Source organism: Pseudorasbora parva, chromosome 10 (genome assembly GCF_024679245.1).
Source record: "Pseudorasbora parva isolate DD20220531a chromosome 10, ASM2467924v1, whole genome shotgun sequence".
In the NCBI taxonomy this organism is placed as follows: Eukaryota; Metazoa; Chordata; class Actinopteri; order Cypriniformes; family Gobionidae; genus Pseudorasbora; species Pseudorasbora parva.
In genome coordinates, this window is record NC_090181.1 from 13,247,052 (window position 1) to 13,263,932 (window position 16,881).

The window sequence follows — 16,881 nt, forward strand, 5'->3', positions numbered from 1 at the left end:
TCTATTCTGAAATACATCTCAGTATGTACCTCAGTATGCATGGCAAAACGCTTTAGTGTTATACTGCAGGAGGAGTCCGGTATATTGTCAAACTGGGAAGAGGAGAGAGAGAGAGAGAGAGGAGTGCGCTTACCATGGGTGCATCGGGCTGAAGCAGAGCAGTAGAAGCATGATTAGAGCAGAGTTCAGAGGAAGGTCTCTGTAGCAGCAAGAACAGTGCAGGACAAAGAGAGTTAAAACACACTGCAGATTTAAAGAGGAAGGCGACAGTTTAAAGGTTGGGAGTGTTTATAGGGGTATACAGTATGTTTAGTTCACACGGTCTGCTCTTTCTTACTAGTCATTAAGGCAGTTTCTATTGGCTATATGTGCTGAATTGAACACTAGCTGGCTGCTTATTGAATATTGCACAGTATGTATGCACTAATATGGACTACTATTTTTTGATGTGTTAGAGTCTGTTTGATCGGACCACACAAGCCAGCCTTCGCTCCCCATGTGCATCAATGAGCCTAGGCCACCCCTGACACTGGTTCACCACTGTTCCTTCCTTTGATAGATACTGACCACTGCAGACCCAGAACATCCCACAAGAGCTACAGTTTTGGAGATGCTCTGACCCAGTCGTCTAGCCATGACTATTTGGCCCTTGTCAAACTTGCTCAAATCCTTACGTTTGCCTATTTTTCCTGCTTCTAACACATCAACATTGAGGACAGAAATAATCAGTGTTATTTACTTCACCTGTCAGTGGTCATAATGTTATGCCTGATTGGTGTACTGTTCAAAATGTTAGGGTCACTAAGATTTTTCAACGCATTTGAAAGAAATCTCTTATGCTCACACCAAGGCTGAATTTATTTGTTTAAATATATAGTACATGTAAAGTATTTCTGTGATGTAAAACTGAATGTTCAGCATCATTACTCCAGTCTTTATTTAAATGATCCTTCTGAAATCATTCTAATATTCCGATTTGGTGCTCAAAAAATGTCAATCTTTTGTAGCATTATAAATATTACTGTCATTTTTTTTATACAATTTAATACATCCTTGCTGAATAAAAGCATTAATTTCTTTTAAAAAAACCTTATTGACCCTAAGCTTTTGAACAGTAGTGTATAAATAGTAAGAGTGGTATGCTAATCTGAACACAGGCCTCTATGACTATGGCATTGTCTCGATCACCAGTCAGTAGCAGTGGGAAGAGAAGTGTTAGCACTCCCTCTTCTGGACATCTGAAGGAAATGCATGTTGCAGCATTGAGTAAAAACATTCGTGCAAGTATAATTGAAAATGAAAAATAATCTTGTGTTCTACTTCTATAAATTAACATACAACTTTATGAAATGATTAACATTAGTAGAATGATACCATTGAAAAAAGAAAAGGAAAAAAAAACCAGTAGCTTTTTTCCCAAATAGGTCTCACCAAATAGGAGTCAGGCGGATACTTGGTACTTCTCCTCTGCAGGGGTGCTATTGGAGGTCTCTCTCTGATGAAGGGAGGCTTGCTCAGGGCTCTTCTCAGCACCAGACCCATTATCAGAGCCAGCAGCAGCAGCCCCAGGAATGCCATAAGAAGGATGAACCATAACTCGCTATAGAACTTGTATCCAGTCCCATACAAACCTGTTTTACCTCCAGAACTGGACTCCACTGCATCTGTGGGAAACAGGTGAGATGCTTAGATAATAAGATTATATATTTTCCTTATTACAAAAGAAAACTCTAATTTTACATTGCGTATTTGCTGCAAATGCGTGCATAATTATTATATAAGGTGATATTCTGATGTTTTTTGTTTTGTACTAATTCTAAACCACATCAATCTTAACTACTAATCATTTTGTATTTAATCATTTATAAGTGATATATAATTGTTAAAGAAGGATGGAAGTGAAAAAAGCTTATATTCCGGTATGCATAATTATTAGGCACGTTTTCTTTTACAGTTCAAATGGGCCAAAAAAGAGATTAAACTTTATTAAAAATGATTAAATTCACACGAGGAGGATCCAATACTAATGCAATATTAGAAATAACAAAATTAAGGCGTGACCAATGGACAGCAAAACGCTCATTGGTTCAGCAGGGTCACACAAAAAAAGGCCAAGAAGGAAAGACATGTTAACGGAACAGCAACAAAAAGGAATTAAGGTGAAGAATTACGTGTGAAACCATCAGGAACCCTTTCGTCTCCAGAGCCACCACTTTCCAGAACAACAACCTTACCTGAAGTCTCCAAAAGTACAAAGTATCAGGATCTCAGAGACTAGTTATTAAGATTAATGTGGTCTGGACTTGGGTGAAATGTGCTTGAAAAAATATCAGAATATCAACTTGCATAATAATTATGCACACACTGTATGATCCTATTGTTTTCACTCTGGTAGCTTAATGCCTTGAGTGTTTCATTACATGAAATTCTGGACATTTGAAAGTAGTTGTAACAGCCACAAATGTTTTTAGTTACATTAATCCAATGTGACTTAAACCATTTGTTATATTTCAATTCCTAAAACTTTTTTTTAGCAGTTATTTACTCGCCGAAACCAATGTAGTGAACAGAGCTTCAATGAGGACTATGAATTTGTAACAGTGATGCAGGAACAGCTCGGCTCAGACAGAATGGAGACATTACTCGCTTTTTCCAATCACTTTCACCTGCCAGGCCTGAGTAAGCATACCTATACCAGTCGCCGTGTTGTATTTAATGACAGGAGAGCTGGCACTGCCACTGTCAGTGGTGCAGGTGACTTGAAATGCAAGGGCTGAAGTAAAAAGAGACAAGAGAGATGATGAGAGGTGACCAATGACATTTTTCATAGTAAGATCAGGCCCGGTCATAGTATAACAGAAATGTAGTTTCATATACTTTTATCAGAAGTGCGTGGGATGTGCAGTGAGCTGTGGAAGCCACTGTAGATACGCATGTTGTTCTCAGTTAGTCTGTATTCTCTCAGAGGCCCGTTCAAAGAGAAAGAGTCACTCCAGTCCAAAAACACAATGGTAAGGTTACTGCGCACCACAAACGGCTCCTTATACTGAGGAGCTACAAAGAAACAAGAGGGGTTTGATTATTGCGCCATAAAAGAGTGCAGAAACTATTTTTTAAGAATTTCAGATGCAACCAGGAATGACTGGGAGGTCATGTATAATTTATGTTAGCAACAAGTCATAAAGTACCCTAGAGTCCTGAACAGGAGTGAGAAGGAGTGAGTCCTTACGTTCTTTGAGTGTGGTGATGGAGACCCAGTCAGACACAGTGCTGCCCATGTTATTGTAAGACATCACACACAGCTCATAACTGGCATAGGGCAGTAAGTCAGTGATGTTGAAGCTTTGCCCCATCCCAAAGAACTTGATTTCCACCGGGCCCGTGGCACAAGGTACAGGTGCCGGTACGGGCTGCAGAGGCTGAGGACAGGATGATCGCACGTGGAGCTCGCAGCTATAGAGATGGGAGTTAAAGGGACAAATATTTATGCTTTAGTACATAAGCATTTGAAAGTTTGGGGTCAAGCAGGATTTTTAAAGAAATGTATACTTTTATTTAAAAGTTACAGTAAAGACATTTATAATTTTACAAAAGATTATTACTTCAAATAAATGCTGTTCTTATAAATACTATTCATCAAAGAAACCTAAAAAAATCAATTTTTGCAGAAAAATATTTTCTGCTAATAATTCTACATTGATAATAAGAAATGTTTCTTAAAGCTACACTGTGTGAAATTTTCCCCCATCTAGCGATGTAAAGGTATATGACCATCCAGTGAATAATAGTTTCTGTTCCTCTCAATTCTGATTTTGTTATAACTCCTACGGTGGCCGATTTAGTCCAAGATTAACATGGCAACCCCCCTCTTCACATTTGACACGGTACCATCGAGTGTTAAAACGCGAAAGGCGAAGCTTGAATTTACGGGTATGTCCCTCTTTGGCTAATGTACTTTCAAGATGGAGGAGCAACATGGCGACCAGCATTCGAACCCCTCACCCGTATGTATTTTCAAAGGCATATTATAAACTTAAGAGAATACTTTATTACTTGAAAGAAGTACATTAATGAACACATATATTTTTGAAAGAACTAAGTGTTTTTAGCTACGAATAAACTAAAAAAGTTACACAGTGTAGCTTTAAGCAGCAAATCGGCATTTTTTCTGAATGATCTGGAAGACTGGAGTAATGCCTGCTGAAAATTCAGCTTTGCCATGATAAGAATGAATTGCATTTTAAAATAAATTAAAATAGATAACTATTTGTTTACACGCTAGTTCACAACATTAGTACTTTGTAATATTGCCTTTGTGAGCATAAGAACTTCTTTCAGATACATTACAAATTCATGACCCCAAACTTTAGAACAGCAGTTTACATACAAACTTTTAGTAGAGGTGAACAAAATTAAAACAATTAACAGCACACCAAATGTCATTCAGATTTTGTAATGACACAGAAATTGTCTTTATTTTGTTCTCTTCATGGTGAAGTGGGCCATTTCTATGCTGTTAGTGGCATCACATAGAATTGTGAGACAAACACTTCCTTGTACTGCAACTATATACAGGTGCTGGTCATATAATTAAGATATCATCAAAAAGTTGATTTATTGAATTATTTCCATTCAATTATATTAATTCAATACACACAGACTGATATATTTCAAATGTTTGTTTCTTATAATTTTGATAATTATAACTGACAACTAAGGAAAATCCTAAATCCAGTATCTCAGAAAATTAGAATAATACTTAAGACCAATACAAAGAAATGATTTTTAGAAATCTTGGCCAACTGAAATGTATGAACATGAAAAGTATGAGCATGTACAGCACTCAATACTTAATTGGGGCTCCTTTTGCCTGAATTACTGCAGCAATGTGCCGTGGCATGGAGTCGATCAGTCTGTGGCACTGAACAGGTGTTATGAGAGCCCAGGTTGCTCTGATAGTGGCCTTCAGCTGTTTTGCATTGTTGGGTCTGGCATATCACATCTTCCTCTTGATATGCCAGATTTTCTAAGGGGTTAAGGTCAGGCGAGTTTGCTGGCCAATTAAGAACAGGGATACCATGTTCCTTAAACCAGGTACTCTCTGCTTTGGCAATGTGTGCAGGTGCCAAGTCCTGTTGGAAAACGAAATCTCCATAAAGTTGGTCAGCAGCAGGAAGCATGAAGTGCTCTAAAACATCCTGCTATATGGCTGCGCTGACCTTGGACTTCAGAAAACACAGTGGAGCAACACCAGCCGATGAAATGGCACCTCAAACCATCACTGACTGTGGAAACTTTACACATGACCTCAAGCAACATAGATTGTGCGCCTCTCCTCTCTTCCTCTAGACTCTGGAACCCAAAGGACATGCAAAATTTACTTTCATCAGAGAACATAACTTTGGACCACTCAGCAGTCCTTTTTGTCTTTAGCCCAGGCAAGACACTTCTGACCCTGTCTGTTGTTCAAGAGTGGCTTGACACAAGGAATGCGACAGCTGAAACCCATGTCTTGCATACGTCTGTGCTTAGTGGTTCTTGAATCACTGAGTCCAGCTACAGTCCACTCTTTATGAATCTCCCCCCACATTTTTGAATGGGTTTTGTTTTACAATCCTCTCCAGGGTGCGGTTATCCCTATTGCTTGTACACTTTTCTCTATCACATTTTTTCTTTCCCTTCGCCTCTCTATTAATGTGCTTGGACACAGAGGTCTGTGAACAGCCAGCCTCTTTTACAATGACCTTTTGTGTCTTGCCCTCCATCTGCAAGGTGTCAATAGTCGTTTTTTGGACAACTGTTAAGTCAGTCTTCTCCACGATTGTGTAACTTACAGAACTAGACTGAGAGACCATTTAAAGGCCTTTGCAGGTGTTTTGTTTTGAGTTAATTAGCTGAATAGAGTGTGGCACCAGGTGTCTTCAATATTGAACCTTTTCACAATATTCTAATTTTCTGAGATACTGAATTTAGGATTTTCCTTAGTTGTCAGTTATAATCATCAAATTTAAAAGAAATAAACATTTGAAATATATCAGTCTGTGTGTAATGAATGAATATAATATACAAGTTTAACTTTTTGAATGGAATTATTGAAATAAATGATGATATTCTAATTATATGACCAGCACCTGTAATCCCAACTCAAACCCATGCCATTGGTTGGTGTGTTGCTATGTCACACTGCTCGAAGAAAGGGAACAATTTTTTCATGTTTTGAATACCTGAAATATATATTATCAAGGTAGAAATCACACACTTCACCTTAAAATATTAATATTGAATTGTACCCTTGATTCAGAATCAGTGATTATCTTCATGCAAAATAAAATATTCTGTGAGATCTGCACCTCTCAATAATGCCATTGGGCTGAAGAGGCATGTCCCACTCTACCAGAGCTGAGCGGGAGGTGAGGGCGACTGGACGTGGCGGGGACTGCTGGGCTGGGGCAGCGGCCTGGGTGCGGAGCTCACTCAAGGGGCCTCGGCTGCAGCACAGGAAACAGGTGCAGGCTTCCACGCCAACAGAATACACCGTAAAAGGCCTAAGACCATGGAGAGTCTGCTGGTGGGAAGTCCCCTCAGACAGCTCCACACACAGATATGAAAAAATTAAGAGTTACAATTCTATTAATATATATTCTTAGTTGTTTATAATGTAAGAATATGTATACTGTATATTATGTACCAGCTGGTATGAGTCTTTGTTTTGTGTGAAGACTCTGTAGAGGCTGACAATGCCATTTGGCTTGGTGGGTGGGCTGATGTCCACCACAGCCGAGGTGGCGTGGATGTGCAGGAATTTAGGCTGGCTCATCCCCTCTGGAGGAGCTGGACCTGTGTGACCTTGAGCCCAGGGGCTACCAGTGCGACCTGCTGAGTTTACAGCCCACACCTATAGTCAGAGTTAAACAACACAACATATGAAACAGGTATTTATGCTGAACAGCACTAATTCAATAATATAATTCAAATAATAATAATAATAATAATAATAATAATAATAAAATGACTTCTTTGCTTGCTTTCATCACTTTCTCTTGTTCACTAAACTGAACAGCCATTTTTGAAGAATGCGATTGGTTGAATTTTACAGAATGTCCGTGAGACGTGTGTGTTGAATTTTTTAACGGTCCGCCTGGAAACAAAAGCTGTGACGACAAACTCTCTCTTGGAAAAAAATGGAACATTGAACAAAACTAACTGTAATTGGTTGCATTACATGTCCGTCAAATGTCCTCTTGGGCGATCCTTGGTCAATGAAAAGCTGCGATAGATTCCAGACCTTTTGCCGTCAGCCTGGCTATACGAGACTAGCCCTCACCAACCAGAGCTGATGTGTGAAACACACTGCAAAAACTAGCCTGACAGACGCTTACCCACGGACAAACATTGCTCGACATCTACCATCAGTTTGGTGTGTTACGGCCCCTAAATGTTATGTATACTTTTGCATTTTTTAGTGGCTTTTCTCTCTTTTTATTACCTCCTAGACAACAACACCAACATGTACCATTGTTTTTCCCTGCTGTTTGCAACAGAACAAACCTGCTACCGTTTTTTGGGTTGTAACCCACCAGTTGAGACTGACTGTTATAGATATGCCTGAGAAAAGGATGGAACTTTATTATGCAAAGCTACAGGTGAGTGTATTGAGATGTCTGTGGTCTCTTTAGCACCTACAGGGCTGATATAAAACCGGATCTGATACCGACACCGGCTCTGAAGTGGCCCAGCAGACAGAACGGAGACTCGGCACCATCCTACTCTTAAAGAGGAGTCACCTTCACCTGATGGACCCACCTGGCGCCTTTTGCAAAAGGAAACTACCCATTCAACTACTTTGGGGAGTCAGTAGTCTTGCACTCTCGAAGCCCTGCTGTTGTTAATAGCCAAAACATCAGCATCCATTACAGAATAACTCCGGCCTGAATCTACATGAAAATTAAATTTCACCTTCATCAAGGAGTAAATGAACACATGGAAAGGTGAAGTAATCTTATTTACTAGACGAGCTGTTTGTATAATTACACAGGAAGAGTAGGAAAAGGTCAGCTGGGGTCATTATTTGCATGGGTAAGTAATTTGTAGATTGTCAGTTATAATAGCGGCAGCAGATGGATGTTCCTGTGGATAGGGTTAAATTAGCCTCAATAATAGGCAATTACACCGTGATCAATCCAGATGATAGATCTAAGTGGCAATACGCACAGACTGCACGAGACACCGGCTGATTTTACATTCCCATCCGAAGCCACTCCACTGCCAAACTGACGACTAGACGTGTTGAGGCGCAAGGGGGTGACGGAGGTCTTGCGGGGTGACAGAAGAGAAGAAGTGCGATCACGGAAACAGCCTCTTGTCGCCCAAAGAGAGAAAAGGTCACGTTGGCAGGAAGACAGTGAGGAAGAAAGAGTGACATTTTGTGTGTACACCGAAAAGTGGCATAGTTATGAATGACCACAGGACAGGGAAGTGCGATAACCTTAATTTCTCACTGATAAATTATTCCGATTCCCGGATAGGAATTTTGTGAAAAGAGATATGAGTACTACGTTTTAAAGTGGAGTCAGCCAGGACATCTTCGTGCCCTTGTATGCGGCGCAGACGTTTTATTGCCACCGAAGCACTTGCATACAGAGCTGTAATTAACGCGGGAAAATAAAACTATTTCATGAGCGAGCTCTAATGGATGTGGGTGTGCGCCACTAGGGGCGAATCTGCCCAGAGACAGATCCTCATTGGCCATGGCCACGCCCCCAGTCATGGACACGGGGCCAAAAGTTCCCTTTTCTGTTATGAGCACTAGGCTAATTAAGATTTTACATAAAAGTGTCAATAAAATATGTAGCCTCTTAGCATGGGATGGGTTTGATTTCACAGGGACACATGCCCTTGTGTGAGAACAAGTTATATGAAATACAACAAAAAGGGAGACGACTTCATGACATTAGGACAAAAACATAAAGATGGTAGTGGTGAGAATCCTGACTTCTTGAATTTTATACAGTTAAACGAGCAGACATAGACCTACACGACACAATCAGAATATTTAGCAACTTCCCCACGGAAAGCCAATAGGCATTAAAAGGTCTTTCCGATACTTGTACATTTTAGAGGCCTAACAGCTAATTCAATGGCTTCGATCGTAATCGTCAGCATTCAGCCAGACCCAGATTAATGGCCCTGCTGCTTGTCCGTCATCACTCAGCTCCGCCCGCCAGCTGTCATAAATTACCGCTCATAAATAAGATGGAACAATCAGGCAAACTCTATCAATTTGGTCCTGATCATCCCACGCCTCTCAAGCCTGACAGTCAAATGCTAATGTTATTTTGCTCCAAAGGCTAGGCTGTCAATTAAGAAAGGTCTCGTAAGAGGACGGTGGTGCGATGAATATAGTGAGTTAGATTAAACGCCTGTCTACGTGAATGAAAGAGTATAGATGAGCAAAACGTTAAACACAAGCAGCAACAAATAATCATGCTAATTAAATATTCCTTGAGGACTGCTTTATATGGCACATTTAATCATGCTTAGACTAAAATGTTATGTACTATAAGAATAAAGTATTAAGTATCACAAAGGGCTAATTTTATATTCATGTCACATCATGAATTAGAAAGATTTATAGCAGTGTTGTTGTTTTTTTGATAACTAACGAAAACTGTTAAAATTGTTTCCATTAACTGAAATAGTTATCTTAAAGAAAAATTATAGCTAAAAACTATTACAAATATCAGAAGCATTACTACTCAAACTAAAAGTAAAATAAAAAAAAAAACTGAAAATATAAAAATAAAATATAAATAAACACTATAAAATGGTTTAAATATGACTAAAATATCACAGACTAACAGTAAGCAATGACCTAGAAATGACTAGAAACAATTTAGCACATAAACGGCAAACCTCTATCAACTATCCACAACAGTTCAGCAGAAAAGCACTCAAAAATCTCTCTTTGTGCAATATATTATATAAAAAATTAAAAAAAATTATAAAGGTATAAAATATATAAAAACGTATATTGGTCACTTAAACAATTTGTATTGTAAAATACGACAGCAGTGTGACCTGGTATTCGTAGGCTGTGTAGGGCAGGAGTTTGTCATCGTGGCAGGAGTTAGATGAGTTGCGGTACACCAGTGTAGTTGCAGATTGGCTTTCAGTGTCTAACACATGTTTCCGGTAGAGCTCGTAGTGCAGTAATTTCCCATTCGGCTCAGCTGGAGGAGACCAGGACAGCAAAAAGACAGTCTGTATGCCCTTAGGGTTAGTTTGCAGCTCCAGAAGTGGGGCAGGTTGGCCAGTAGGGGGCGATTCAAGCGTCTGTATTGAAGACCAGTCACTAGCAGCACAGCCTAACAGGTTGCAGGCCTCCACTCTTACCTCGTACCTGCAAAAAAATACAGAAACAAATAATACAAATAAATATTAAATAAACCACATTATATATAAAAAAACACAAATAAAAGAATATATACACAAATGCACAAATAAAAAGAAATATTAAACAACCAATAATTATATATGAAAATATATAATATATAAAATAAAATAAAATAAACAAGGTTGTAAAATATCAGTGTACAATGCTATTTATTTCATATATATATATATATATATATATATATATATATATATATATATATATATATATATATATATATATATATATATATATATATATATATATATATATATATATATATATATATATAAATGTTTTAATTGATTTTGAATATTTAGGAATATAAATATATAGATTTTTTGTGCGTATTCTGGTAAAAAAGTGCTGTTATTTATCAACAGTATAGACAACGAACAGTTTTCTCCTTCAGAAGGTCACCAACGACAGACTGAAGGAGAAAAGGGAGAGAAGAGAGGAGAGCAGGGGAATAAAGGGACGGTCATCTGAAAGAGGCAATGAGTGGCGAGTTGATAATGTTGATGAACCATTATCATCACCCCACTTATCTGGATTTTCACTTCAACATATGTATACAGCTCCAGACTTTAGTCATCCCTCATTTGAGTGCCTCCTCCTTGTGACCGTCTTTGTCTATGCCAAGGATGGAAACATTAGAAAAGGCTCAAGGTTGATTCCCTCCCCCACTAAGATTCTCTCTCTCCTTTTCCTCCTTCTCTTATTGGTTTTGTCAGTGTGTCTGTCTCTAGTGCAGCAACTATAAAAGTTTGTATATTAAGATGTACATCAAGACATATAAATACAAAAAATACTCACTCAACTGCATTTAAAGAATATTTAAGGACTTTATCGATCCATCCATATTTAGCCCCAAAAACACTAGCAAATGGCAAGTTTTTAGTGCTTTTTTTGAAGGTTAAAACTACGTTCTAATGTCGTTCCACACCCATAAGACCTCCGTTCATCTTCGGAACACAGTTTAAGATATTTTATATTTAGTCCAAGAGCTTTCTGTCTCTCCATTGAAAACGTATGCACGGTATACTGTCCCTTTCCAGAAGGACCAGAAAGGTAATAGAAACATCATCAAAGAAGTCCATATGGGACATCTGTGGGTTAGTTAGAATCTCTTGAAGCATCAAAAATACATTTTGGTCCCAACATAAAAACTACCACTTTATTTAGCATTGTCTTCTCTTCCGGGTTTGTTTTCAATTCTCAAACAAAGATTTGAACGGTTATGAATCAGCGTATTGATTTATGATTCGGATTGCTTGGCAAACTGCCAAACTGCTGAAATCACGTGACATTGGCGATCTGAATTCTGACTCGATATTCTAATTCATAACCGTTCAAATCTTTGTTTGAGGATTGAAAACAAACCCGGAAGAGAAGACAATGCTGAATAAAGTCGTTTTTGAATAAAGTCAAAAATAGTTTTTGTTATTTTGGGACCAAAATGTATTTTCGATGCTTCAAGAGATTCTAACTAACCCACAGATGTCACATATGGACTACTTTGATGATGTTTTTATTACCTTTCTGGTCTTTTCTACCTTTCTACCTTTCCTTCTGGAAAGGGACAGTATACCGTGCATATGTTTTCAATGGAGAGACAAAATCTCTCGGACTAAATATAAAATATCTCAAACTGTGTTCCGAAGATGAGTCATTAATGACAAAAATTTCATTTTTGGGTGAACTAACCCTTTAACATTGATTTCACAATGCTGAACACTGATATATAGGTTAGTAAGGTACATTAAAGCACAAATATTCACAGAAAACCTAAAATATAAAAAAATGGCAACTTATCAAAAAAATTATAAAAGCAGATATACATACATGCACTTTATAAGTAGCAATTCGTTTTTATGTTTGTGGTCTACTGTGATTATTTACCTTACAATGTACCTTACTCCCTGACTAAACAGTTTTAGTGCTGCATGCTGGTTTTGTTACCTGTAGTACGGCTTTAGTGCAGTGAGGGAGAAACTTTGACTCTGAAACGAACTGTGGTGTGAAGCAAAAATGAAGCGTTTCAAGTTGGACTCAGCTGGGTCCCGTTTGTAAAGTGAGTAGCTGATGATGACCCCATTAGGTCGTGCAGGGGGATCCCACTGCACCATAATGCTGAATGGCCCTAGAGCCTGCAGTCTGGGGGGAGCCACACCAGAGGGTGCCGAAGGCTGTGTCCTGGCCATCGCTGGTGGACTGGTAGCGGCACCCTGACTGTTATTGGCAGTGATGGTGTAGCTGTACTCGACACTGGGGAGTAAGGTGAAGTCGTGGTAACGGGTGTCCATGCCAGTGTATATAAGGCTCCCGTTTCGACGGAGCTCGTAACCTATGATCACTCCGTTCGTCTGGACGGGGTCTCTCCATGTGACTTCAACCGATTCAGGGCCTGTGACTTTAAGAGTAGGGGTGGGCATGCCCGAGGGCGGTGCTTCTCTGGTCTGGATTGGAATGGGCAAACTTGCAGTGCAGCCGCCATTGGTGCAGGCCGTCAAGACGAGGCTGTAGGAAACGTGTGGCTGTAGATCCAAAACTTGCACACTTGACCGTTTCCCACGGTAGAGCTCCTCGTTGTTCATTTTGAGAATATACACCACAATCTCACCATTCTGGATGGATGGAACAGTCCACGACACATTGAATGAATAGGAAGTGACATCAGACACCACAGGTGGCTCCACGTTAGCAGGGGCCGCTTCTAATGTTCTGATCTGCGTCGGCTCACTGGTAACACACCCAGCCACGGTGCAGGCAATGACCGCATAACTGTAGAGAGTGTACGGGATTAAATCCACATCAGTGTAGTTGAACACGCTTGAGTCGAAGCTGAAATGGAAGCCAACGTTGTCCCTCTGAATCCTGTACGTCAGAAGAACACCATTGGGCTCCAAAGGAGGAGTCCAAGCTACAAAGACTTCCTTAGGCTTGCCCTCTATATGACTGACAACCGGAGGAGCCAATCCTCTAGGGGGAGCTTGTTTGGTGTGAACCGTGAGCCAGGGGCTATCAGTATATCCTGCTGCATTGGAAACGCGCACACGAAACTTGTACCTGCTCCAGGGCAGAAGGCCAGACATATTATAGGAAAAGCTGTTAGACTGGGTGTCGTTCTGGATGAACACAATCTTGGCTCTCAAGGAGTCATCTTCATCACTCCGTAGCCTGCCATCCTCCAGACTTACAGCCAGAACCTGGTACTGCAAGATCCTGCCATTGGGCTGGGCAGGTGGAGACCAACGGAGAACTACGCTGCGGGATTGGACCTGCTGTACTGTAGGGGCCGCTTGAGAGGATGGGGCGGCCTCCTCGGTGGTTATGCGTTGAGGTGCTGTCCTCGTGCAGCCCGTTTCGGTGCAAGCTTCGAGAACGAGTGTGTACACCGTGTACGGTTCCAGGCGGCGGAAAAGGAACTGACGTGCAAGGCCGCTGAACTCCAAGTTACCTTCATTAAAGATGTTGTACATCTGTGGAAATAAATATGTTAAATGATGGCAGGTTCTGGAGCATGATATTGCAATATTACCATTATTGTGGGTAGCATACTTTGATGACTCCATTTGGAGAGGCTGGTTCAGCCCACTGTAGCAGCAGTGCTCGACCGTGTTCTCTCTTTTCCACGCTGAAGTTAGCCAGGCCACTTGGAGAGGCTTCAAGGGTCCGAACAGTGGTCCAAGGACTAGACACCTGACCTGCTCCATTAACTGCCTCTAAACGCACATTATATGTGGTGTACGGCTCCAACCCAAATACATGAGCCTGAAACATGTTACCCTACAACACAAAAGACACAAATATAGTTGGTATTATACATAGAAATTTTACTATTATAATTATTGATAAAAATAAGTAACTAATTAAAAAAAGCATTATATATCTTTTTCATGAATGCAGTAATCATGAATAGATCAATAATGCAAATAAAATTGTGAAAACAAAACAAAAAAGCTTTATTTAACAACATGAAGGCTCAAAAACAGCTAAATCAATATTGAAAAGCATAAGACAAAATGATATTTAAATGGAGTAATGCAGCATCCATGCTGAATATTAGTTTTGCAAATAGATTCCTTCCTTGAAAATAAAATTTCATTTGACCAGAAAAGAAAACAACACCACATAATTCTCACCGCCAACGGTAAAACTACAGCACCCCGCGCTAATATCCATATGCAGATTGTACACTACAATCAATTACATCGCTGGGAGGCACTGAAGCATTTAAAACCCTACCTTTTTACGTGGTTGAAAAATTGAGAACATTTGGACTATAAACCAGCAAACATATGCACATTGTCAATAGAGACAGCTGTTTCATTTCACTTTATTTCAGCACAGAGACTTATGTCCTGCCCCTAGATGGCAATGCTATCAAACACTTTCCTAAACATGGCCACCAAGACATTAACAAGCAGGCGCTCGCTCATCCAGGATACTCAAGGCAGCCATTAAAAAGCGACTAAGAGAATTGATTTTTGTTATAGATTTCCAAATAAATGTTTATGGCACAGATCCCTAAAATGGGAAGTGTTTAAGTTTTGATTAAGAGAATTGGTTATGCTGTCTTTTGAGTATGCATAGATCCACCGTTCATAAAATTATCAAATTCTCAACATTACATTTCTTGTTTCAAAAAGGAATGTGTCAGTTATTTAAACCATTATAAACACACACACACACACACACACACACACACACACACACACACACACACACACACACACACACACACACACACACACACACACACGCACACACGCACGCACGCACGCACACACGCACGCACGCACGCACACACACGTCCCCGTATTATAATATGGGGTTTACCAGGCCTAACCCCCCAAAACAGCACTGTTAATAAATCTGTAATGTGTGAACTTCTATATGGAAGCCAAAGCAGTCATGCTTCTTCTTCAGGACAAAAGCACCTAATTCGTATTTCTTATAATTAAGGCAGAAAGAGGCCTCACTATTTTAAACATTAAAGAGGTATCAGAGGCAGAAGCACATTTAGTGTTAGCTCAGGGAATCAGTCATTTGTAAAGGGGAAAGAAGCCTTTTAAAGCCCTTTTTCTTTCCTCTTTTTATCTTTCAACTCAGCACAGGTCTCCCTTGTCTCATCAGCTGCTTACATATGTGTTATTTCCTGTGACAGCGCTGGGGGCTGCTTGGGCCAGGGGATGATTTTAATTAAGAATAACCATGTGGATTTGTCACAACAATTATGCTGATTAGATGAAAGTGGAGATTCCTGACCCTTCAAAGGTGTGGGACTGCTTCATTTGCATACAGTAGACATACTGTCCCGGCCTGCCACTGCTGACTTCAGCCTGAGCTGGATTTTATTAGTATCATGCTAACAGCTACAGGGCCCTGGAAATGCCTCATCAAAAAGCATCAAATGGAGCCTTTGGCAAAGTTGAGCCTTTGTTTTAAGTAACCTGCACTCGTAATCTTTCAGAAATGTATGAGAATTTTAGACAGATAAAATGATGCAATGATGCATTTTGTTGTAAACATTATCATTCATCTCCGAAAATCCCCAAATGTAAAAAAAAAAAAAAACCAAAACAAATTATACACACAGAGTTGCTTGAATATAGTGCAAATCTTCTCTATACTGAATCTGCAAAGTGAGGAAACACATTCATGATGCACATTTCAAAACCATTTGATGACCAACATTTCTTGTCCTTTTCAAAGGTAGTTCACCTTAAAAAATATCATTGCTATCTCTCTTCTGTCAAACAGAAAAGGAGATATTTTATAAATAATCTAAATAAAGTTTTTATCCATCCATTGAGTCAATGGAGTCAAAAGCGACATTAAACCTAACAATGACACATCTGCTGATTTATCTTTGTGTTCTGTGGAAGAAAGAAAGTCATATAGGTTTTGAACAATATGAGTAAATGATGACATCATTTTCATGTTTGGTGAACTATCCGTGGACTCTGTACAGGGACGGGAATGATATTGTCAATTTTAAATGTCTGTGGAGGAGCTATGATGTCATATGTGGTCCCATATGAAAGCTTAGAGTCTACTGTCTGGAGATATGCATCACTTTGGCATTTGTTTTACACAAAGTAATGTATTTACACCAAATTACTCTGGTGCCATTTCCACCCTGGATTTGGCCTACCCAAATTGAAAAGCCTCCCATACACACATACAGTGGTCTAAGTTCAAAATGTTGGTGTCATTTTACAGGAAACCCTTTAAAGTTATATAAAACACTGCTAAAAGTGATAAACATGTAAGTATATGTTATGTAAGCTGTTATAACCCCACCCAAAAAATTAGGCGCTTTTTGATTTTTTTAATATAAATAAATTTTTTGAAAGTGTGTAACTCAGGCCCTGTGTGCTCTAGGACCCTGCAGACAGTTTGGGCTGCTTCCAGCATGTATAATTGGAATATTGCATGACACT

General features: G+C 39.5%; 1 protein-coding gene across 1 annotated transcript in view; it reads right to left on the bottom strand.

Annotated features, from left to right (window-relative positions):
• The window catches only part of ush2a (Usher syndrome 2A (autosomal recessive, mild)), a 274,001-nt gene that overhangs the window by 2,742 nt on the left and 254,378 nt on the right, over nt 1–16,881 (bottom strand). The window contains exons 62-71 of the mRNA XM_067455206.1: nt 13,994–14,221; nt 12,395–13,914; nt 10,078–10,399; nt 6,689–6,895; nt 6,351–6,589; nt 3,230–3,453; nt 2,878–3,054; nt 2,690–2,773; nt 1,432–1,664; nt 134–199 (exon numbers count right to left, since the gene is read on the bottom strand). Of these exons, the coding sequence (XP_067311307.1) occupies nt 134–199; nt 1,432–1,664; nt 2,690–2,773; nt 2,878–3,054; nt 3,230–3,453; nt 6,351–6,589; nt 6,689–6,895; nt 10,078–10,399; nt 12,395–13,914; nt 13,994–14,221 (3,300 nt within the window). The remainder of the gene's footprint in view (nt 1–133; nt 200–1,431; nt 1,665–2,689; nt 2,774–2,877; nt 3,055–3,229; nt 3,454–6,350; nt 6,590–6,688; nt 6,896–10,077; nt 10,400–12,394; nt 13,915–13,993; nt 14,222–16,881) is intronic.